This window comes from Giraffa tippelskirchi, chromosome 12 (assembly GCF_054371585.1).
Source record: "Giraffa tippelskirchi isolate mGirTip1 chromosome 12, T2T-mGirTip1v1.2.pri, whole genome shotgun sequence".
NCBI classification, from domain to species: domain Eukaryota; kingdom Metazoa; phylum Chordata; class Mammalia; order Artiodactyla; family Giraffidae; genus Giraffa; species Giraffa tippelskirchi.
In genome coordinates this window covers 12,468,499-12,493,292 of record NC_137286.1, presented here as the reverse complement: position 1 = coordinate 12,493,292, position 24,794 = coordinate 12,468,499, and the positions used below count along the sequence as shown (strand labels likewise).

The following is a 24,794-nucleotide window of genomic DNA, read 5'->3' as shown; positions in this document are numbered from 1 at the left end:
TGCATCAGAACCTCATCCGCCTGCTCCCAGAGAGTCCAACACCTGCAGCGTGGGGGCTCAGTAAATACTTGTTAAACAAATTCGTACATTTTGCAGCTAGCAGCAATGTCAGCCAAAGTATAGAGCTTTGAAAGGGCAACATGAATTCAGGGTTTCTGAAATATAATGGCATCACCCATCTAACTGTGTGTGTCAACAAAAAAAGGTCAGCTGGGCCCTAGGGGTCTGGTTTATGTTAGAGAACTTGGTGGCTTTTGGTGGGGAGGGGATGACAGATGTCCCCTGGGGCCTTATGGTTTTCCTTCCAATGTTTGCATGCGTGCTAAGTTGCTGCTGCTGCTGCGTTGCTTCGGTCGTGTCTGACTCTGTGCGACCCCACAGACAGCAGCCCACCAGGCTCCTCTGTCCCTGGGATTCCCCAGGCAAGAATACTGGAGTGGGTTCCCATGCCCTCCTGCAGGGGATCTTCCTGACCCAGGGATTGAACCCGGGTCTCTTATGTCTCCTACACTGTCAGGTAGGTTCTTTACCACTAGCACCACCTGGGAAGCCTGGGTAAAGCTCTAGTGTTTAGGAAGGCAACTGACAGGAAAGACCTCTCACTCTAGCCCCCCACCCTCTGCACACAGTGGAGGGGGTGTCCAAAACCAAGAGTGATGGAGAAACCAATTATGGGCACTGAGGTCCACAGGAAAGAATTCTAAGAGAAGGGTTGGGAGTGGCTGCTGCGTCGCTGGCAGCTCCTCCACCCCCACCCCGCAGGGTGGACGTTGCTGGAATCATCTTCGGTGTTCTGAGCTCTGCTCCACCTGCAGACACATCTCTTCCCCCTCCCCACACCCACCACCCCCAGATTTCTGCGGCTTAAAGGCTTAGGCGTGACCTCAAAAGCCGCTTGTGTGCGCCCTGTTGATTCCTCCCTCCTCCCTGGTGGGGATTTGATCAGGTAGGGAAGGCTTGGCCCCTCTCAGACATGCAGGCATCCTGCCCTTGAACGTGGCCAGGGGCTCGTGATTCCAGCAAGCCTGGGAGAGGAGAAGAAGGTTTTCTCAGGAAGCTGGGATTAAATCTGCACCTGCGTTCAGATCCTAATGTGGCCCGTCTAATCATGCTCACCCTTTGCCCCCCTAAGCTGGCTGCTTCTTCTCTTTGGTTTTCACAAGCCGAGGCTCAGTCCTCTGGATCAGCAGGGACCGACCTGGTGTGGAGGGAGGAGTCTGTCCATCAGTGATCCTCAGAGTGATGGCAGCCTAGCTGGGCTAAGTGCCGTGCATACATTATCTGTATCACTTAATCCTTACTGCAGCCTGGCGGGCAGGGTCTGTAGCGTCCCCACTTAGAGATGAGGTCACAGCCAGGAGGTGTTCAACAACTCCCCAAGGTCATACAGGTAACAAAGGACAGAGACATTTCCTGAAACCTGCAAGTTATCTGCTTCTGAAGACAAAGCCCTGAGCAGCTGCATAGGCTGCCTGCAGTTGAAAATTGTTGCTGTTGATGACAAAGGTGGGGGGGATGGAGTTCTTGCTATTAATACATTGGCTCTGTGGCCTCTACAACCCCCCTCCCCAGTATGCCAGTTTCTAGAGGATTTGATTCTTGAAGTGGGGAGTGGACGGGTCCCAGTTACCAGCTGCCAACTGGGGAGGGCAGGGTGAGCGTTTCCCTGCTTGTAGCCTTTGATATCCATGCCAGGGCAGGCCACACACAATAACAACGACTCTTTCACCCCCTCGTGTGGTAGCAGATTGCCACAGAAGAAACGGAAAGGACAGAGAGGTTAAATGACTCACCCAAGGTCCCACAAGCTGATGGGTAGTTGAATCAGGACCCGAGTCAAGTCTCCATGTCCCGGTACTGCGTGATTTCCATCCATGTTAGAGGCAGCCCTTAACCCTGCATGAGGATCTCCATGCTAGGTCCTGGCTTCTGTGGTCCCCAAACAGATCATTCCCCTGCTGAGTCTTATTTGGAAAACAGGGACATTTGTGGCTGTGGCGCCTGCCTCGTGGGCTCAGGGTGTGTCCAGAAGACTTGGGTAGGTACAGAAGGCGATGGGTCATGAGCAACTGGTGTCTCTGCCGGTTACTCTGTCTCTACTGGCAGAACTCAGGCCATGATGGCATTTGCTCCCTTCCACAGCACTCTAGCGTATGCATGGGGTCACAGAGCAAGGTGCTGTGGCTGAACCAGTGGAAGCCATTTCCTACCAAGGACAAAGTCATTTATAACCCACATCCCCCTCCCCACTGGAGCCCAGATGATATGTCCTTACAGCAGAAAGGCAGCCTTACTTGTTTCTAATTCTCAAAGAGTGCCCAGGATTGGATAAATCTCTGGCTCACAAATCATTGGTTTGGAGAATCAAAAACTGACTCAAATTTTCATGGCAGAAATGTCTGTTTGATCTGCCCTTATATCCCAGATAGTTCCATTTCTCCTGGAAACAAGATCCTGGATGCAAGAATGCCAAGTTATTCCCTCTATAATTCTCCATCTCTGAGCTGAGCCTTGAAGCAGACTCATGCCCTTGAACTGACAGCAGCAATTCTATTAAAGAAGTTTGATTACAGGGGGAAAAAAAAGTGAAAGAATCTATATTTCATTAAATGCTGCTTGTTTTAAAGTGGGAACATTTTCTGGATGTCTGGGAGAACTAATAATGTTTTCTAGGTCTTATTGGGAGACTCATCTTAAAAAGCAGAATTTTTTTTTCTGTTTTAAAGGAAAACCCATCACTTTTAGAGCCAAATTATATTCACAGAGAAGGGACTTTTATCCTGGAAGTTTATAATAAGCATTTGGGGCTTCCTAGGTGACTCAGTGGGTAAAGAATCAGCCTGAAATGCAGGAGGCACAGGAGATACGGGTTCAACCTCTGAGTTGGGAAGATTCCCTGGAGAAGGAAATGGCAACCCACTCCAGTATTCTTGCCTGGAGAATTCCATGGACAGAGGAGCCTGGTGGGCTACAGTCTATGGGGTCGCAAGGAGTCAGACATGATAAGCAACTGAACATGCACTTATAAGCATTTATTGAGGGCCCACTCTGAACCAGGTATCAGTCTAGGTATTTAAGAGTTTTGCAAGAGTAATGAAAGCATTCTAACAGGATGAGATGATGTACATTGTCATTTTTGTTAATATGTGAAAGTCGCTCAGTCGTGTCCGACTCCTTGCGATCCCATGGACTATATAGTCCATGGAATTCTCCAGGCCAGAAAACTGGAGTGGGTAGCCTTTCCCTTCTCCAGGGGATCTTGCCAACTCAGGGATTGAACCCATGTCTCCTGCATTGCAGGCGGATTCTTTACCAACTGAGCCACAAGGAAAGCCCAAGAATACTGGAGTGGGTAGCCTATCCCTTCTCCAGCGGATCTTCCCAACCCAGGAATTGAACCAGGGTCTCCTGCATTGCAGGTGAATTCTTTACCAACTGAGCTATGAGAGAAGCCCTTTTTGTTAATATAAGATTGGCCAAAAAGTTCATTTGGGTTTTTCCAGAACATGGTATGGAAACACCTGAATGAACTTTTTGGGCAACCAAATATTTTAGCATTTTTTTTTCAGTTGACTGTTAAGGTCTATTGAGAACCTACTCTGTGCCAGGACTGTGTGGACAATGCCTTCCAAAAGCTTCCAGTATAGCTGAATTGATGAGGACAAGTGATGAGGATATGGGGATGTGGCAGTGTCTGATGGAGAACCTGCAGAAATGACATTGACAGCATACTTACCTGTTGGTCACCCATTGGGGGCAGTTGTTTTTCAGTCACTAAGTCATGCCCAACTCTTTGTGATCCCACGGACTGAAGCATGCAAGGCTTCCCTGTCCTTCGCTATCTCCCGGAGCTTGCTCAAACTCGTGTCCATTGAGTTGGTGATGCCATCCAACCATCTCATCCTCTGTTGTCCCCTTCTCCTCCTGCCTTCAATATTTCCCAGCATCAGGGCCTTTTCCAACGAGTCAACTCTTTGCTTCGGGTGGCCAAAGTATTGGAACTTTAGCATCAGTCCTTCCAATGAATATTCAGGGTTGATTTCCTTTAGGATTGACTGGATGATGAGAAACAGTTATTCCTCCTTTACAGGTGAACATTTTGAGGCCAAGAAGCAGATGAGCTGTTCAGACTACTTGGGCATGTTGGAGACGGTACCTGAATCCCAAGTGTTTGATTCCCAAAGCAGAGAGTTCTGCGCCTCACAGGGCTCCCCCCACAGTCCAGGATGCTGCGAGCCCAGAACACCTGGTGGTCCCCACCCCACAGGGGCATTCTTGGGGCCAAAAAAAGGTGCATGACATGGTGCTCAGTGACCTGAGATGCTGCCTATACTAGTGGAAGCACACCTGGCATTGGGGTGGACCTGAGAGGTCAGGAGACAAGGGTGCTCCTAGTCCTCCCTCCTCCCTTGTTTCAGCTTGGCTTCAGCTCCCCTTCCAGGGCTTACCTGGAGCCTCGCCTCCCATGGACCATTTTCCCTGCTCTGTGTGGTTCTGCTGAATGAGTGCTCAGCAGGGGACAGATTTTCCTGGTGCACACAGAGCCATCCCCGTCCCTGACAATGTCACTTGACCTCTCTGGGATCTCCAGCTTGAAACACTTTAAGGCATGTTATTAAAGTTAATCTCACCATTTTACCGAAGAAGAAACCGAGGCACAAGGAAGTTAAGGAACATGTCCCTGTTGACCCAGCCTGTAAATATTAGAGCTAAGAACTGAACTTGGCCATGTGAACTCAGAGCCTGCTCACAGCAAGACAACTGATTCCAGCCTCAATAAGACTGTTGGTGGGGAATGTGTTTGTAACAGATCTGAGTGTGCGTTGAAGCCAGCTGGAAAGCTCTCTGCTAAGAATGTGATCAGAATCCTTTGACAGGATGAGGAACCATCCCCTGATTTTCCTCTTTGGCATCTTTCGATTTTTTTATGCTGTTTTTGGTAACAAATTTGTGCCAAGCCGCTTCAGTTGTGTCCAACTCTTTGCGACCCCATGGACTGTAACCTGCCAGGCTCCTCTGTCCATGGGATTCTCCAGGCGAGAATATTGAAATAGGTTGCCATTTCCGTCAGGGGATCTTCCTGACCCAGGTATTGAACCTGTGTTTCTTCTGTCTCCTGCATTGGCAGGCAGGTTCTTTACCACTAATGCCACCTGGGGTCACAACTTTATTGAGATATAATTCACATGCTATATAGGTCATCTGTTTAAAACATAGGATTCAGTGGCTCTTCATATTTAGAATTGTGCAAGCATCGCTGCAAACAATTTTATAACATTTTCATCACCCCAGAAAGAAATGCTATATCTCTTAGTTGTCACCCCTCAAACACCATACCCTCCAGCCTTAGGCAACCATTCGTCTATCTCCATCTTTATAGATTGGCCTCTTCTGGACATTTTATATTAATGGAATCATACAATAAGTAGTCTTGTGACTGACTGCTTACAATTCTTTCACTTAGCAAAATGTTTTCAAGCATCCTCCATGTTGTAACATGTATCAGTACTTCTTTTTATCACCAAATAATATTCCATTTGTATGGCTGTATCACGCTTTATCCTCTCATCAGTTGGTAGATGTTTGGGTTGTTTCTTCATTTTGGTTATTATGAATAATACCACTATGAACATTCATGTACAGGTTTTGTGTGAATGTATGTTTCTGTTCCTCCTGGGAAAATACTTGGGAGTAAAATCGCTGGGTCAAACTCTCTGTTTAACCTTTTGAGGAACTGCTAGACTGTTTTCCAAAGTGACTGCACCGTTTTGCATTCCTACTGGTAATGTATGAGGGTTCCAGCATCCTTGCCAACACTTGTTTTCATCTGTATTTTTGTTTATAGCCATCCTAGTGATGTGTTTCATGTTCTCTTTTGTTTTAATTGCAAGGGATATACAAACCATGGTCAACTCTAAGGTACTAGACTATCTGGATAATTCATATCCAGCAATGTTTTCCTAAGAGCTCAGATCTGCCACAGACAGAGGAGAAATAGCCGGCCTCTCCCCAGGTCCAACACCAGGGGCCTCCACAGTTCCATGGCCAAACCCTCGGGACACTCCTTGATAACTAACGCCTTACCCTGTCCTCTTGTCTTCCAGCGATTCACGAGTTCCCCGCAGACCTGTTCTCCAACAACGAGCGACAGCGCGGGGCCGTACTGCTGCATATTCTCGGCGTAAGTGGCCCTCTTGGGGTGGGACACCCCTCAGCTTCCGGCGGGGGGAGCCTGTCTGCAGAGCACAACGTGTCAGAGATCTCACCGTGTCCTTATAAGAGACCTCTGAGAACAGGTCCTGGACGTGTTTTAACCGCAAAGAAATGAAGTCTTAAGGATGTGAAATGACTAGCTCAGTGTCGCACAGAGAGTGACCCCAGAGCCAGGACAAAGATTCACGTCTTCTTATGCCTCCTTTTCTGCTTTTTATAAAATGGGAGGGATTTTATAAAATGGCATCTCTTCCCCAGACGTGTAAAGACAAGCGAACACGGGTCACATCCTTCCGACATAGCAGGGGATGGGATAATGCTCTCCAGGACCCCCTCCACATTTTACCGTCCTGACATAACTGTGGTTTGAGACTTTGGTGCCCTTCTTCTCAAACTTCCTCGGTATTAAATGAGCCTGGTGAGCAGCGGCAGAGTTCAAGTAGCAGTTCAAAAAGACATAGTGGGCTCAAACCTAAATGATAGGTAATAGTTGCTCTTCTCTGCATGCGAACTACAGCCCACAGCCATTGCCCATACTTATAAATGAAGTTTTATTGGAACACAGCCATTCTCATTCATTTCTAATATCATCTGTGGCTGCTTTTCTGCTTCACTGGCCGACCTGAGTAGTTGTGAAAAAGACTCCGGGATCCACAAAGCCAAAAAAGATTTTCTGTCTGTCTCTTTGTAGAAAAAGTTTGCCAGCCTCGTCTGATGCAGGGAAATGAAAGCGCTCAGGGTTTAATTTTCTACTTTGGATCAACCACAGCAAATGTTCCTCCTGATGTAGTTCCCTGACCACTCAGCACCATCTGCTTCTATATTTAAACCCAACCAAGTATTCATCTTTGCAAGAGATAATTAAGCAAGGGAAAGCTGGGATTCTCATATAGATAGTAGCCTCCTGAGAATAAGGGGTGAGTGAAGTTTTAATTAACAGGATAAACCATTAATGAAAATGAAGATTGTAGGCAAATTTCAAGTGACAGTCTTGTGTATTATTTCTCAAATGGAGTTATTATCTTTCTAGTTTCTCTGGCTTTCCCCTGGCCTCCCTGTTCACTGAGGGGATGTGGGTTTGACCAGTTAGTCCCACAGTCTGTCCCTCTGCCTCACCGATGTCTTGTTAATGCCTTTTTTCCTGAACTTGAGAGGTCCTCGGGAATTTTGCAGGAATGCTTTTAGAGCAAGCACTACCCAACTACATCTGGAGAACAAAATCCAGCCCACTTCCTGTTTTTATAAATAAAGTTTTATTGGTAGGCAACCACCCTCGTGTCCATGGCTGCTCTTCTTCTACAGCAGCAGAGTTATGACAGACTATATGGTCTGCAAAGACTCATCAGACACTTTAAGAAAAAGTTTGCTGAGCCCTTCTTTAAAGCAAACGAAAACTTGAGCTTTGGGGCCAGGTTTTGTCTGTAGCACTAAGAAGCTTCTCAGAACTTCCTGTCCATGTGAAGGAAATAGTGGTGCCATCTTGGCCCCCTTTTCTCTCCAGTGTTTCTGAGACATCAGGGGAGCCAGAGGCTCTTTGCCTGGGAAATTCTGCAGAGGGGAATTTCTGAGGGTATGAATTTAAGTTGGGATCCTGAGACTTGTAGCAGCATCTCCTATCTCTCTCTCTCCACGTTACCCACACCCCCAGTATTTGTTTCTTTTTGCTTCCCCCCAGAAGATAATGAGTCAAATTTAGGGACAGCCACCCCTGGACTCCAGTACACATTTGCCTTGGATACTGTGGTCACAATTGATAGATCTTCCACTTTATTTGTGGGCTTCCCTGATAGCTCGGTTGGTAAAGAATTCATCTATCAATGCAGGAGACACAAGAGACATGGGTTCGACCCTTGGGTCGGGATGATCCCCTGGAGTAGGGAATGGAAATCTACTCTAGTATTCTTGCCTGGAAAATTCCACGGACAGAGGAGCCTGGACGGCTACAGTCCATGGGATCACAAAGAGTCGGACACAACTGACCGACTGAGCATGCATGCATGCATGCAATTAATTGCAAAGTTGTTGGACTATCACACCATTTTAGCTGAAGCAGCCCAGCCTTTCCCTCTTTTGTGAATAGGGCATTCATATCACTTTTTCTCTGAAGAAAAAAAATGGCTTCCTCCAGTGTTCAGCATAAAATCCCATCTCCTTTCCACAGATTCTGGTCCTTGCCTCTCGCTCCAACCTCACACTAGTCATTTTCCACTTTACTTTCAATCTATTCTGCCTGCACCAATGTCCTTGCTGTTTCTCAAATGCATCAAACACACTCCTGCTGCAGGACCTTTGCACGTGCTGTTTCCCAGCCATTATAGATACTTTATTTGCCTATTTGTCCCCCACAAAGAGGCAGAGGCTTTTCCTGGCATCTTTGTCACCTTAACCCTAGTGGCTAGAATAGTACCTGACGTATAAGATGAGCTCAGTAAAGCCATGTTGGGTGGACAGGTCAGAGAGGAGTTCTGCAGATAACATCATCTAAAAACTACTGAGCTGTTCTTGCTCTGCCATCAAACAGAAGAAACTGAGACCTGGAGACATGACTTATCCAAAATCACAAGGCAAAAAATTCCCAGGATCAGCCCTAGAATCTGGACTCTGTGCCATGAGCCTCCCAATATTCAGTGGCTTGTATGTTTTAACCTGAACCAGCATCAAGCGGCATCCCGGGAAATGTTGGGTCTCCAGTTGTGTGTTTTGGCAGGAGGTGGGCAGTTGGTGACAGGAAATGATGCCTTCGCTAAAACTCGAAGAGGGGAAATCAGGATGATAACTGCTTTAAACTCTTAAGATGGTGATTTTAAATGCTTTCCTTCTTGGCCCTTGAGGTTTGGATCTTGCCTGTTGAGGGCCTACTTGTGTGTTGGAGAGAGAGGGCTGCTTGTTTAAGAAGAGAGGAAGGGACACAGGACCCTGTGGACTGACTTTTAGTCCCCTCTGATGCTCAGAAGGTTATTTCTCCTGTCTGGGCCCCATCTGCCAGTGAGGGGACTGAGGAAGCACATCCCAGTGGTGCTGGAATTTTCCTAACCCAAGCAGGCTGGATTGGAGCGTGATGGATTCCTGGCCATACCCATCGCTGGCGGGAGTCCTGGCTGATGCTGTCTCCCTGTTTCCTTTGCAGGCTCTGTACATGTTCTACGCCTTGGCCATAGTGTGTGATGACTTCTTTGTTCCGTCTCTAGAGAAGATCTGTGAGGTGCGTGCGAAGGACTTAGGACCTTTGGCAAAGCCTGGGTGGGGGGCTGGGGGTGATTGACACTTGGTGTGTCAGTACCAGGCCAAGAAGTGGGGAGCACTCTGGCAATGAAGGTTATCAGGCCAAGTACTTGGTGTTGCTAGTGCAAAGCCTCGCTCTGAAGCTCCAGATTAAAATTACGGGGTGGTGTCCTCCCCCAGAGCTTGGCAGAAAAAAATGCTCCCCCAGTGAAATTATTTCCCAGGACCTCTGGCTTCATAGCAGGTGCTGGTAGTTAAGCCAAAGCTGGTTAGTTAGGGAGCATTTGCCAAAACCAGCTGCAAGTGGCAGGTACCAGGTGGGGCTCTGTGTCCCCAGGGAAGATGCTGAGCTGCAATGGCAGGGAATGCCCTTGGTCCTAACCTTTGCAGCCTGACATTTTCTCCTTTCAATTCTTTTGTTAACTTTTTCCAGTCCTGCCCCCTCCTCCCTCAGCTTCTAGCCAAGGAAGGAAAACTGCTTCTGTTTTTAGCATCTGCTATGTGCAGACTGGGGGCTTCCCAGATGGCGCTAGTGGTAAAGAACCTGCCTGCCAATGCAGGAGACACAAGAGATGTGGGTTTAATCCTTGGGCTGGGAAGATCCCCTGGAGGAAGGGCACAGCAACCCACTCCAGTATCCTTGCCTGGAGAATCCCATGGGCAGAGAAGCCTGGCAGGCTGCAGTCCATAGGGTTGCACAGAGTCGGGCAAGACTGAAGCAACTTAGCACACATGCGCCAAGTGCAGACTGGTCTGGGTGTCACTGCACTTATCCATATGAAGTCTCTTGGACATGGATTGTTAGGGGTGGGCACGTCCCCATTACTTTACCCCCTGTTGAGCTCCAGCAGGACTAGCCGCTTTTGACCTAGTTCACTAAATGGTGAGTGACCTGGAAAAAGTGTGCAAAGGCCCTGCCTTCCCTTTGCTCCACACTTGACCCCTCACCCCACTCAGATAAAACCATATAATCTTCTCCAAGACACTTGTCAGTGAGAGAACTGAGCCAGAGGAGGAACAGAATCAGGAAATGGCTGCTGGGATGTCAGGGTTGAATGCTCAACCTAAAGGCAGCCCTAGGGTGGTGGGCTATCACTTCTTCAGAGGAGGCCCTCAGGAAAAACAGTCAACTGGTCTTTCCAGAATACACACCCCAGAATATGTTGTGGGTCACAGCAACAAGGTTGGGTCTCCTGCCCCCTTTGGGGTGACAGAAGCCCATGGACACAGGACTACATTCAGTGGAGATGCTAGATAAGGTTACCCATCACCCTAAAAACACAGAGTTGAGCAAGGGTGATGGTCCTGGCCTCATAGGCAAGACTGATGGAAGGGACCTAGTGAGAGCTATCAAAGGTACTGAGGATTCAAAAGGAGGGTGGGAGCATCTCTGGGGAGAAACCGAGGAAAGCTTCATGGAGGAGGTGGCATTTGGTTCAGGCTTTGGAAGTGAGAAGTTCCACAAGCAGAGCAGAAGAAGGGCATTCCAGAGGGAAGGAGTGACCCAGGCAGAGGCAGGAAGGAGGCAGGACAGGATATAGCATGGTTTGGATTCTGCTAAAAGCTATTATAGGTGCTTTGATGGCTGAACCTCTGTGACACCTCCTCTTTGGTAGGGCTAGGGTGGGTGGGCTTCTGCCTGGGGGATCAACGCTGTGCCCCCATCCCATTTTCCATCAAACCCACAGCTCCAACCTTCTGAGGACTCCTTCCATAGCAAGCTTACTGAGGAGGTTGTATTGGCCCAGGGAATGGATTCTGAGCCTGGCTTCAGAGCCCAGGCTCCCCAGGAGTGCTTTGGGGGGTGGGGGCTGGAGGAGACCAAGTCCTGCTCTGAGCCAGTCTTCCCAGAGGCCTTCTAAGGACCACAGCTGGGCACCTTCAAGTTGGCATTCAGGGGACCCGGAATTCCCATGGTTTTCCCAAGCACCCAAAGCCTCCAGCCCCAAATTCCAGATCAGAGGATGGGCCTCTGTGTCCAGAACATGGTCTCACCAAGCAGAGTGGGCCTGGACAGTTCTAGCCCTGTCCCAGACCAACTCAACCCTGGGGACAGGAGGTGAGGTCTATTCCAGTGGGCAGCCAGGTGTCTGGCCTGCCATTGGGAAGGCCTTCTTGGGTGCAGGGGCCAGACTGTGCGCCTGAGTTCTCCACATCCCACAACCTGATGTATGGATGTTCGCATGGTACCCAAGGTCTGCGTGAGCACCAGAAGTGACAGGCGCTAGACTAGCAGACTCCCCGATGAGCACCAGCTCCTGTTCCAGGCATCCAAAGGTGAAAAAGACCCATCTTGTCATCCAGTGGGGAAACACACACATAGACCTCAGATCCTCACTGCATGAGTCATGTTTCAGCTTCTCTTCACTGGGGGAGCGGCTGACTTGTGGTGGCCCTTTTAAAAAGGCTTCATCAAAGAGAGACTATTTCAAGGTTCAGAGAATGAACAAAAATTGATAGGTGAGGGGAGGGGAGAGGGGACTCTGGGGGGAGCATCAGGCAGAGTGGAGGAGGGCATGTGCTGGGGATGAGTGAAGAGAGGCCACCAGCCCTGGAGCTTGACTCTGGCTGTGGGGCTGTGTCCTGTGCTCTCCGTAAGTGTCCAGTGGGCATGTTTACTGCGCCCGCAGTACAGCCTGAGAGTCTGCGGTCACTTCTGTTTCAGAAACTCCATCTGAGTGAAGATGTGGCTGGAGCCACCTTCATGGCTGCGGGAAGCTCGACACCAGAGCTGTTTGCCTCTGTTATTGGTAAGAAATCCTACCAGCTTGAGACACAGGATATAGGAAGAACCCAGGTTGGGTGCCCAGACTCATGTGGGGATTTTTTTTCAGCTCTGAGTGTCAGTTTTCTCATCTGTAAAATGGGAGAAGTGGAGAGATAGGAAGTGAATTAGTGGTTCCCTGGGGTGTGGGGTGGAGTACGGTACTCACAGGTATGGGATTTCTTTTTGAGGTGATGAAAACCTAAAATTAGATTGCAGTGATAATTGTATGATTCTGACTATACCAGGAAATGCTAAATTGATATTTTAAATGGGTGAATTTTATAGCAAGTGAATTATCAATAAAGCTGTTCCAAAAAATGGGAGGATTGGTGTAGCAGGTCCCTAAGGACTCTTCTACCTCTGGTTTTGTCATTCTTCCAGCATCTTGGGTGTTCCATGGTAGTAAGAACAAGTCCCGTCCATTTATGGGGTGGGGGGCATGGACTCAGCCAGGGTCTGAGGAAGGGGCAGGCCTGGGCTTGCACATGAGGCTTGTGCCTTTCTTCCCAGGCGTGTTCATCACCCACGGAGACGTTGGGGTTGGGACCATCGTGGGCTCTGCTGTGTTCAACATCCTGTGTATAATTGGAGTTTGTGGATTATTCGCGGGGCAGGTCAGTGGTGCCTCTCTTCTCCTGAAATAGCATAGGGATAGCGTGCGAGAGACCCAAGGCCCAGCCTTAGCCATGCCTGTAACTCCCTGTGGCTTTGGAGGGAGGTGTCCTTGGAGCAGAGGTGTCCCCTCCAAGTCCATTTCCTCATGTCTAACAGGGGTGTCCTATGTTCCTTCCACAAGTGGGTCTGAGAGCAGAAAGAGTGCCAACTGCCCCTGTGGCTGGTCTGGGGGGTGGGATGTGGGGCGTTTATTTGACAGCAGTAAACATTTAAGAAGCGTTTCCTGTAACCCATGAGCTAGACTCTAGACTTACTTAGGGCCTGTCTTCGGCCTCCCTATGGGTCCATGAAGCTGGCTTGTTGATTTCCTATCATATCTTCCTGATCCTTGGAGCCACAGGGGGACATTAGACTTGACCTCAGAGAGTTTTTGAGCTCATGGAAGGCCCTGTTTGGCCAAGGGAGGTAGAGGGAGGCAGCCAGTCACCCTCAGAAAGTTCAGAAGAGTATCTTTGGCCTCCCCTGGCCACATGGCTCCTCCTGGGATATGTGCCATGTGGTCACCGTGAAGGAGCAGGGGGAAGCTTTGCCATTACTTATGAATGCAAACATGCTGCGTTTCTGTCCCCAAATATAACCAAGAGCGCAAGGTGGCCTTGAGCAGCCAGACACGCTGTGATCCTGGTGGACAGTTAAGATGAGCTCCGAGGGCATGTGTCTGCAGCTCCAGGGGTCTGGGGCTGATGGGTCTCCCCAGCTGTGACCCCCAACACCCCATCTTCCCAGCCGGTAATGCTAATGGCCCTTTGCTCGGCAGGTGGTCCGTCTGACATGGTGGGCCGTGTGCCGAGACTCCGTGTACTACACCCTCTCTGTCATCGTGCTCATTGCCGTGAGTTAACACGCCCTCCCCCCGCCCCCACTGTCCTGTCCCTGGCACTATGACCAGAGAACCCACGGCACCCCCCCTGGGGTGTACTGGCCACTCACTGTGGTCGTGTTGACCTATTTCCCTCCACGGTGCTTCCCTGCCCCAAAAACCTCATACCTGATGCCTTGGTTATCAAGCACACCCAGGTACCACCTTGAGGGCAGAAAGGCCTTGAAAAAGCTAAAGCAGGCATCATATGGTTGATGCAGTTAAGCTTAAGAATGTGCTCATCAGAGGCCTTCAGATCCTCACTTAGAGCCAGTTTCCTAAGGAGCAGAGTTTCTGGTTTCCTAGCTCACTGCAGAGCTGGGAAGAGAGAGACCAGCTGGGAGCCCTCAGGGTAGGCAGCTGGGAGCAAGAATGTGGGCAGAAAAGGCAGAGGGCCTGAAACAGGGACCCCTGAGGGCTAGGGTGACATCATACATAACATATGACAATGACACAGTAGTGAAGCCCATGACACAGTTTACTGCCGAGGACCGTGTCATCCACAGGGGAGCAGTTTCCATCCAAAAGGAGCTTTGAAGTGACTGCATGAGGGCAGGTCATATCAAGAGGGCAGATGTATGTGGCATGCCCCAATCTCAGAGTATGAAATGTGTTCTAGAATAGTTCTCCACCTAAGGACATCTAGAGCCAACTGGATTTGATAACCATGATCTTCGTATTAGTTAGCTGTTGCCTTGTAACAAATTTCCCCAACACTCAGCAGCTTAAGACAGCAAACATTTACTGCTCTCTTTCTCTATGGATCAGATCTGGGAGTGTCTTAGCCAAGTCCTTTGGCTGAGGATCTCTCACTGGTGTTAGCCAGAGGACAGTTATGTCAAGGCTCTCCTGGGCAACAATCTGCTTTCAAGATCCCTCGTGAGGCAGTGGGCAGGCCTCAGGCTTGTCCATGGAACAGCTCACATCATTAGGGACCGCTTCCCCTCCCAGCAAAGGCAAGGAGGTGCCGAGATGGAAGCCACAGTCGTTTGTAACCAAATATCAGACGTGACGGCCATCACTTTTGCCATATTCTGTTAGGAGCAGATCCCTAAGACCAGGCCATATAAACAAGAGGAGCTTGAATGTCAGGTATCTGAGAGACTGCCCACCACACCCCCAAAAATGGAAGTTAGAGGTAAAACAATTTACCTACAACAATTTTACCAAATCAGCAGAATGCCCAAACTATATCATAAAAGACAAATAAAAGTAATTCTTAATAAAAGAATACATCCTTCAGTGTGTAACTGTTTGGGCAGGAAGATGCTGGAACGCTGAGTGATGTAATCTGTTGCCCTCATACAGGAAGCCTCCGGGCCCTGTGGCTGCCAGTGCAGGCAGATATGCTGGACTGGCCACCCCATGAGTGGTGTTGACATTGATGATGGAATTTTCTGAAATTATGGATGACTCCTGATAAAATCCTAAACTGAGCCAACTACAGTCATCTCTCTGCATTTGCATGATAGCTAACTCACTAGAAAATTAAGCATTTGTTAAAACTGTGTAAAAATACTTTGATTTACAAAATGGAGTTAAGTTCAAGGCTCAGGTCATTTTTTTTTTTGCTGCTGGCTTAAATATCTAGCAGGACCTTTAAGATGTGTGTCAAATATGGATAACGCCTCTGGGAGAAACATTTTACATGTTAGAGGCTGACTAGTGTCCCTGGCCTTCATCCTCTAAACGCCAGTAGCCTTCCACTGGGTAATAAAAAACTGCCACTGTCCCCATAAGTGTCCCCCAAGTTCCCCAGATGGTGATACCAGGCTCCCCTCTGCCTCTTCCTCAGAGCCTTGAGTCTGGGAAGCCTCAGAGCAGTGCCCGGCCAGAATGACCCTGTCCGAGTGGCCTCCCAAAGCAGATCCTGTGTGTGCTGCCCGCCTGACAACCAGCAGAGGGTGCAGTGGGCCCAAATCCAGACTGCAGCCCGTGGCCTGTCCTGGCATGTGTGTAGGGACCCCGGTGTCTCCAAGATCCGATTGGTGGGCATAGCCCCCTTGCCCTCCTGTGTGCACTGGGCCTGGCCGGGGCAGTTACAGGATGCCTCCCCTGGACCACAAGGCATCATTCATCTGCATCCCACAGAGGGGATGCTGGTTGGAGTTGTTGGGCAATGTCAATGCCTCTTATGAAGCTGTGGCAACCTCACCATCACCCCTGGCCTCACTTCAAGTGGTACAAGTGGGTCCTTTGTCCTCAGAGTTTCCAAAGGGGGTATTCTTTGTTTTTAAGAAAATGACACCCTTTCCTCCCCACCCACCACCCCACACAGAGGTACCAAAGATGGAGGGAGGGATAGATAGATAGATAGGCAGGCACAAACATACATACAGAGATGCCTTTTCAGTTTTTAAGATTCTTGATTTCAGCAACCCTGTTCCATTAATGAGGGTAGACCCCTGCAGGTGGGCCCCCGTGGCTACTTGGATTATCAGAAGCCTTGGTCTGGGCTCTTTGGAGACCCACACTAGGCATCATCCTGCAGCATCTGCAGACCAAGGTTTCTACTAAAGAAGGGTCACCTTCTACATTTGAGAAACCCAGACCCAGAGAGAGGTGCCAGCTTTCTGTGAAAATCAGAACAAGCTGGCGTGTGTCGGCTCACGGTACTTAGGGGTCTGCATTTGTTCTTCTTTTGGAGTAAATCTGTCCCCCACTCTTGTCTCTTTTGCCTTCCCAGTTCATATATGATGAAGAAATTGTGTGGTAAGTTTTAAATGTTTGTTTCTTTTTCACTTTTTGTTAGTATCCTTGTTTGTTGGGTTCACCGAATCTTTTTAAAAATTATTTTTACAAACATAAGTTATGAACTGGTGAAAGGAAAAAAGGGTATCATTCTTTTGTAATATTCATTTATTCTTGACTGTGTAGAGTCTTAGTTGTGGTATACGGAATCTTCATTGCTGTGTGCAGGCTTCTCTCTACTGGTGGCATGGCCCCAGAGTGCATGGGCTCTCTAGTTGTGGTCCACGGGCTGAGTTGCTTGTGACATGTGGGATCTTAGTTCCCCAACTATGGATGGAATCTATGTCCGCTGCATCGGAAGGTGACTTCTTAACCACTGGACCACCAGGGACGTCCCTAAAAGGGTATCAATTCTAAGCAGTCATACCTTTATCTATCCTTTCAAAGTGACAAAGATTGTTCTCCTTAATATTCCCACCCTGCCAGATAGCAAGATATATTATAAAGCTAAAATGATGAAAACAGTAGGATGTTTTGCACAGGGATAAACATGGGCCAAAGTGGAATGTGGAACCGAGAACACAGTAATGGGCCCAGTTCTGGGCTTGGGGCATCATGACAAGGCAGAGAGTTGGGGATGGGGAGGAGGGCAGCCTCAGATGCTGCAAAAATGAGGAATCCACGTAGAATCCCTCACACCTTATACAAGAATAAATCCCGGATGAATTCAAGATTTTGTTGCAAAAAGCCAAATTAAAGCGTTTTAGGGGAGAATATAAAACTCATGTTTATGACACTGAGGTTGGAAATGATTTCTTAATTAAGATACAAAAGGCACACACACAAAAGGCACACACTTCTAAAGAGAAGGTTGATATTTCCACTCTAACCTTTAAGGCATGAATGTATTGGGTTGGCCAAAAAGTTCATTCAGATTTTCCCCATGATGTTGTTGTTGTTCAGTCACTAAGTCATGTCTGACTCTTCGCAATCCCATGGACTACAGTACGCCAGGCTTATCTGTCCATCACTATCTCCCTGAGTTTCCTCAAACTCATATCCATTGAGTCAGTGATGCCATCCAACCATCTCATCCTGTCACCCTCTTCCCCTCTTGCCCTCAATTTTCCCAGCATCAGCGTCTTTTCCACTGAGTTAGCTCTCAGTGGAAAAGACGTGGCCAAAGTATTGGAGCTTCAGCATCACATCGTATTTTCCATAATATGTTATGGTAAAAACCCGAGCAAACTTTTTGGCCAACCCAATTTCTTCCACAAGCCATAAAAACATTCTCTTCATCGACACTGATTGAGACCTGTATCCTGTATGTGATTATTTGTGGGACTGTATTCACGAGGCCTGACGTGAGCAGCTGCATGCTATGGGACCAGAGCATGCTGGTTCTGGTTCTGCCCCACCCTGTGAGCCAGAAAGTCTCTTTCTTCTGGGTCTCCTCTTCCTCACCTGTAGATGGAATTCTGAGGGGGTGGTCATATTGTTTACAAACCCCTTTGTCACTCTGCTGGGCTCTGGGCTCTGTCAGCAGAGGAAGAGCTCCCCAAAATGACTGTAGCTCATGCTGGGCACTTAGTAGGTCTTCAGGACACATTCCTCAGATGACCCAACAAGTTAAGCCATGGGACTGCCCAGAGGCATGTGTTCTGAGCTACAGAAATCCCTACCACGTGTGGCGTTGGATGCTGCTTCTGCAGGACGACAGGAAGAGTACACCCCAGAAAGAGCCCCACCCCACCAGCCCCCACCCCATGTTCTACCCAAGAGGCTACTGTGCCCAGCCTGTCTCTTCAGGCAGTTCTTAGGGCACCTTGCCACCTGCACCCCTAGCTCTTCTGGTCGCTGGCCGGACCACAGGGCCCTTTAGGGTCAAGTATTCATGACTCCTGGCCACTCCCCTTCCTTCCCTGGGATGAGGTGCTATGCTTAGTTACTCAGCTGTGTCTGACTCTTTGAGACCCCATGGACTGTAACCCCACCAGGCTCCTCTGTCCATAGTGATTCTGGAGTGGATACCTTCTCCAGGGGATCTCCCCAACCCAGGGATTGAACCCATGTCTCCCACATTGTGGGTGGATTCTTTACCATCTGAGCCACCAGGGAAGCCCAAGAATACTGGAGTGGGTAGCCTATCCCTTTTCCAGAGGATCTTTCTGACCCAGGAATTGAACCGGGGTCTCCTGCATTGCAGGCAGATTCTTTACCAGCTGAGCTCCCAGGGAAGCCCTGGGATGAGGTGGTTCCTCCCTTTTCTAGGTAGCAAGAGGAGCTCCTCCTGAGTCCCACAGAGCCCCTGTAGTTGAGAAGACCCCACCCCAGCCTTCTGTTACCGAGCTAGTGCCAGATGGCAGGACAGATGGGGGCTGGGCGGCTCGTCCACCGGCCTGGGTCCTGGGTCAGGGAGGGTGACAGGACACCCCACCCTGCCCCACCCGCCATGCCGGGCACTCCCAGCCCCCAGCCGCGGGCTTCCCTGGTTCTAACCAGTCTCCTTTCTCTCTCTGAGGTGGGAAGGCCTGGTGCTCATCATCTTGTACGTGTTTTACATCCTGATCATGAAGTAAGTGCCCTTTCTCCTCTCCTGGGCTGTCTCACCCCTGGTTCCATACCCTGCTGCAGCCTTTCATCAGAGTCAGCAGAAAACCTCTGTCAGCCCTTTTGGTCATTTTTGGCCACCTCATTTCTCCAGGGGACACCCTGCTGGGGTAGCCAGGGTGGGGGAGAGATATTCAGACTCTGTTTTGGGGTACCATCCACACTTGAGCCAGGGTGGGCTGCAGGCTGAGGCCGCTCCTCAAACGAATAACAATCAAGGACCTCTCTCCCACCGTGTTCCACACCCTTGGCCCCAGGGTGACTGCTCTTGTTTGCTGTCTCTATAAATCCCCTGATAATTTAATGCCACTCTTTTGAAAGAGCCAGGCAGCTCCAATCTCTCCAGACTCGTAAAATGCCACCTCTGGAGGCTGTCACCTTGCACAACTGCAGAGGGTACCGCAGGCAGTTCTAAAGGTGCAGACACTGGGTGGGGGATGTGCACCCATGAGGCCCTCCAGAAGCTTCCCCCGGTCAGAGTCATCTCAGAACTACCCATGATGAGTAGCATTCAGTCATAAAAAGGAAAGTATGACTCATGCCATGATATGGATGAAACTTGAGGGCATTATACTGAGTGAAAGGAGTCAGGTCACAAAAGGACAAATACTGGGCCATCCCACTTCTGCGAGGTGCTGAGGAGACTCAGATTCCTAGAGGCAGGCAGCAGATGAGAGCTTGATTACCAAGTGCTTGGGGGTGGGCGTCATTAATGATTCCTTGATGAATGAGAACAGAGTTCTGTTTGAGATACTAACAATTTGAGGACTAGATAGTGGTGATGGTTGCACCACCTTAGAGATGTAATTATGGCCACCGAAACGTGAGCCTGAAAATGGAAAATAGTTAAAATAGAAAATTTTGTGTCAGATGTATTTTTCCACAATTGAAAAAAAAAAAAAGAAAGCTACCCATGAGCTAAGCCACATTCAGATTTTTAACTTTCTCCTCACACCTCCGCAGATAATTAAAAAAGAAAACACCACTGAGGTTTATGAGACTATGAATCCCCACGTTGACATAAAACACGTATCGTGTTTTCTAAAAATGGATGGTAAGCTGTCAAAACTGCAGGAGAATTGTCTTTAAAGGTCTCCTCTCTGAGTGCCTTTGGGTGAGGCCGCCAGCCTGGGGCCTGGGACAGAGTCTCCTCTCTGTGGGGACAGTGGCGCTGGCGGGATGGTATGGGGACAGGGCCTCCGGGCACGCACGGGAGCAAGGCCAGGCCTGGGAGCGCCTGCTTTGAGCCTCTTCCGAGGCTGGGCTGAGCTGCTTTTGTTAGGACAGGCTTATGGTGCGCATAAGTAGGCGTCAGTCCTTTTCTTGAGCTAAAAGGTCTCATGACCCCAGGAAGCCCACTCAAAAGGGGCAGGCCCCATTGTTCCAGGGTTCCTGTCAGGAAACTCTGTCAGCTCAGCTGAAAAGATTAGGATTAACATAAATACACTATTGATACTATGTATAAAATAATGGGAACCTACTGTGTAGCACAGGGAACCCTACTCATTGCTCTGGTATAACTTTAATTGAAAGGAAGTCCCGAAAAAGAGGGGATATCTGTGTAAGGAGCTGATTCACCTTGCTCTACAGTAGAAACTAACACAATATTGTAAAGCAATTATAATCGAATAAAAATTAATTTAAAAAACCCTTGGCTCCCTACCCCCTCACCCAAGGCCAAGCTCACTCCAGGTGCACAGAGGAGGAGGGTGAGGAGGAGGCCCCTGCCCGCTCCCCTGCCCGCTCCTGTGCCCAGTCTCTCCTGCAGCTCTGACCTCCTGCCTTAACTGACTTGCAGGTACAATGTGAAGATGCAGGCCTTTTTCACAATCAAACAAAAGACTATTGCAAATGGCAACACGGTCAACAGTGAGCTGGAGGATGGTAATGATTACTGTGATAGTAGCTCTGATGACCCTTCCCTGCCATTGCTGGGGCAAGGTAAGGCTGAGCAGACAGGAGGGGGCAAACGTGCCGTTGAAACCACACACACACACACACACACACACACACGCCATAAGCTGTCACTGTTTCCCTTGGTCACAAGACCCCTCATGAGGAGGGCAAGTGTTGTGGGAGCTGTGGCTCAGATGGGACAAGGATGAGCCCAGGTCAACAGTCACGTCCCCAGGTATCGCCCCAGGCCTCCTGAGGAAGGCTCAAGGCCTGCCTGGCTTTCCTGAAACGCAGTAAACCATATCTCTGACCCAGGTCAAAGGCCAGTGGCAGGAATGAGGACTTGGGAAGGCAGGGCAGGTGGGATCTCCCTGTGGTTTCTCAGATGCCAGGCCTGGTTCTGGAGAGCTCTGTTCTAGAGAGACTGCTGATTCATTGCCCAGAGGACCAGCAAGGCTGGGAAGGATGCCATGGAGCTGGTGAGGAATTCCAGACCTGCCCCCAAGAGCCTCACTGGAAGCCCCTTCCCCTGGGGGCTGCGGTCTGGTCTCCTCAGCTTCCCTCTGGACCCTTGTCTGGGGATTCTGGGCCTCTGAAGCCAGCCTGGGTCTGTTAAGTAACCCCAAATGTCTGGGCCTGACCAGCTACTGCCTCGGGAACCTTGTCCTCAATTCTTTTTATTTTTTGGCCGAACCTTGCGGCATGCAGGATCTTAGTTCGCTAACTAGGAATTGAACTCAGATCCCCTGCAGTGGAAGCTCAGAGTCTTAACCACTGGACCACCAGGGAAGTCCTTATTCTCAATTCTTAACCCAGCCAGTTACCAGGTAACTCCATCCAGGGGGCCAATTCTGCCAGGGAGCCGAGAGCGTTGACACCCTCTTCCACCCAAGACTTATGTTAAGGTCTGAATAGGTTCTTGGAGTCAGGATCTGGGGGAAAAAAACAGCTTTAACTGGCATTGCCAACAAGTTCCACCCACAGTGTTGGTAAAGGTCTCCTTTAACCAGGAGAAAGCACTGTGGACCAGCCTCCTGAGGGGTGCTGCTGCTGCTGCTGCTGCTAAGTCGCTTCAGTCGTGTCCGACTCTGTGCGACCCCATAGACGGCAGCCTACCAGGCTCCGCCGTCCCTGGGATTCTCCAGGCAAGAACACTGGAGTGGGTTGCCATTTCCTTCTCCAATGCATGAAAGTGAAAAGTGAAAGTGAAGTTGCTCAGTTGTGTCTGACTCTTTGCGACCCCATGGACTGCAGCTCACCAGGCTCCTTCGTCCATGGGATTCTCCAGGCAAGAGTACTGGAGTGGGGTGCCATTGCCTTCTCCGTCCTGAGGGGTATTTCTCTTTTATTCCTCATGGCCTTGGGCGAGTCACTGTCTCTTTTAGGTCACTTTATTCCTAATTCCTATAGGCTCAGAGGGGACTGTTTGCCCGTGTCTGGGACACATAGGGGCCGAAATCTATGCTTCTAGGCACTCCCTCAGTTCTCACCCTGGGGTGGGTCAGGGCAGGAGATTCCTCATACGCACACTTTGAACAAGTGCTGGGTTGGCCAAAAAGCTCGTTCAGAGTTTCCTGGAAGCTGGTGTGGAAGCTGAACAAACTTTTTGGCCAACCCGATCTGTTCTGTCCCATCTCAGGTAACCCTCAGGAGGAAGGGACCTGTCATGAGTGCTGAGTGAGGAGTGGATCTCTCCACATGGAAGGAGGAAGGCTGCCGGGGAGAGGGTATGGGTGCAGCCGAGGTCACAGGCCCACCCCTGGGGGCCCCAGGAAGGAGGCCAGCAGAGCACGGGCCTGTACCTGTTTCTTAGACGTGAGCAGGCTGCCCCAGAGGAGAGCCGTTTCCAGAACAGCCTTGTCAGGAGGGGAGGAAACGGTGCGGCCGCTGTTTGGGATTTTTAGCTCCACAGACAGGGCGGCTCCAAGGCGGGTCCCCACCCCTCACAGTTTCTTAAGACAGAGGCTCAGTCCAGGTTCGGTGCATGAGACAGGGCACTCAGGGCTGGTGCACTGGGACGACCCTGAGGGATGGGAGGGGAGGGAGGTGGGAGGGGGGTTCAGAATGGGGAACACATGTACACCCATGGCTGATTCATGTCAATGTATGGCAAAAACCACTACAATATTGTAAAGTAATTAGCTTCCGATTAAAATAAATTAATTAATCAAAAAAATAATAAAACATCTATTCAGGTTTTCAAAAAAAAAAAAAAGAGGCTTTCCCTGGCCATCCTCATACATTGAGATCAGGGCTCCTGGTGTCTTCTGGACCTTCACGGTGAGAGGAGCAATTCCGTGTGCTGAGTCATTTGGGCCAGTGGGAGATGCCCGCATCCTCAGGTGCCAGCCCCAGGAGCTACCTGCTGCCCGTGTGGCTGATGGCAGAGGCTGGTCCCCAGTGCCACGTGTCAGGGATGTGAGCGCTTCCTCTTCCAGGCAAATCCAGGCTGCCCTGAGGTCACATGGGGCCTTTCCAGGTACTCTCTGGTGGCCCTCACATTTGTATCCATGTCAGTAGGATCTCCCACAAGTTTATTGCTTTCCCCCAAACCTCGAGGTCCAGGACAATTTCTGGAAAATTGGAAGATTAGACACAAGACTGTCCCCTAAGGCCAAGGAAAGGAGGGGACATAGGTCTCCCTCCAGCCCTTATCAGGGCGAATGCACTTAGATAAAAGCCAAGGAGGAAACAGACCGGGGCGGGGTTGGGGGATGTAGGCCTGGAATTGGAGAGGTTGGAGCCCGGAGACGCAGCCCAGAATGGTGGCTGCTCCTTTCCTCTCGGGCCCATGCTCTTCAGGCCTCCTTCCTGGGTCTCCTTCAGTGGGCCCCTCTCCCCAGCAGTCTTCCTCCTTCCATGTGAGATCCACCCCTCACTCAACACCCACGATAGGCGCCTTCCTCCTGGGGTTACCTGAGATGGGACAGAACAGATTGGGTTGACCAAAAAGTTCGTTCGGACTTTCCATCCCGTCTTAAGGAAAATTCCGCGAACTTTTTGGCCGACCCAATAGTTGTTCAACGTGCACACAGGATGGGGTTGGGGGTGGGCAAGCGGGGAAGTGTTTGTGACTCACTGAAGGGCACTGACCCCTAGAAGCAGATTGACTGAGGCAGGAGGAAGGAGTGCCCATAACACCCCGGGGGGGCCGGAGGAGAACAGGGCTTCAGGATTTTACCTTTTCTGACGATGTTGCGCCACAGAATCTTTCAAACTCAGAGCTCATCTCCCCTGGTCCTCCGTCTCCAGGCCGGTCACATAAACCACCCCATCCAGGGTTGTCAAAGATTGCTAGCTTATAGATGCTTTCAGGAAGACACACACATACACACACAAAACCCTGATTTTGCTGTTTTGCAGTTTTGGTATTTCCCATAGATGTAAAATCAAACTTTTTTTTAACTCAACCTCTTAAAAGGAGACGTTGCCTTTTTACCCCCCACTCCTATAAAATGTCATTATATACTTGAATGCTCTTAAAGAGCATGCAGTTCAGCTCACCAGATCAGCACAAGCTGGTGTTCTCTTTTAGGGAGAATAGCATCCTCCAATTTTGTTCTGCATAGAGTTTTTTTCTCCCCTAAAAGTTTTACACATTTTTTATATCATACTTAAATTCTGCTCAAGAAAGCAGAGCACAATACACCAAGAAAATTGTCCCAGATGGAGGCAGGTAGGCACCCCATTTCCTGCCATGGCTGGGGGGTCTGGCCTCTCCTTTCTGGCTGTCAGGTGGCCTTGCACATGATCCGACAGACAGGGCCATTTTGACCACCAGCTGGGCTCACTGTAGGACTTTTCCAAGCTTCCCTGGCCCTGGACACAACTTTGGCTTGGAACAGGGAGGGAGCAGGTGAT

General features: G+C 49.6%; 1 protein-coding gene across 3 annotated transcripts in view; it reads left to right on the top strand.

Moving 5' to 3' along the window:
• SLC24A4 (solute carrier family 24 member 4) overlaps positions 1-24,794 on the top strand; it is a 177,484-nt gene that overhangs the window by 116,197 nt on the left and 36,493 nt on the right. For 2 of the 3 annotated variants that reach the window (XM_081548182.1, XM_081548184.1), the window contains 8 exons: positions 6,105-6,181; positions 9,341-9,415; positions 12,101-12,185; positions 12,713-12,816; positions 13,635-13,709; positions 16,423-16,448; positions 18,949-19,002; positions 20,836-20,978. In XM_081548182.1, coding sequence (XP_081404308.1) covers positions 6,105-6,181; positions 9,341-9,415; positions 12,101-12,185; positions 12,713-12,816; positions 13,635-13,709; positions 16,423-16,448; positions 18,949-19,002; positions 20,836-20,978 — 639 coding nt within the window. The remainder of the gene's footprint in view (positions 1-6,104; positions 6,182-9,340; positions 9,416-12,100; positions 12,186-12,712; positions 12,817-13,634; positions 13,710-16,422; positions 16,449-18,948; positions 19,003-20,835; positions 20,979-24,794) is intronic. The other variant, XM_081548183.1, reaches the window with a different exon arrangement.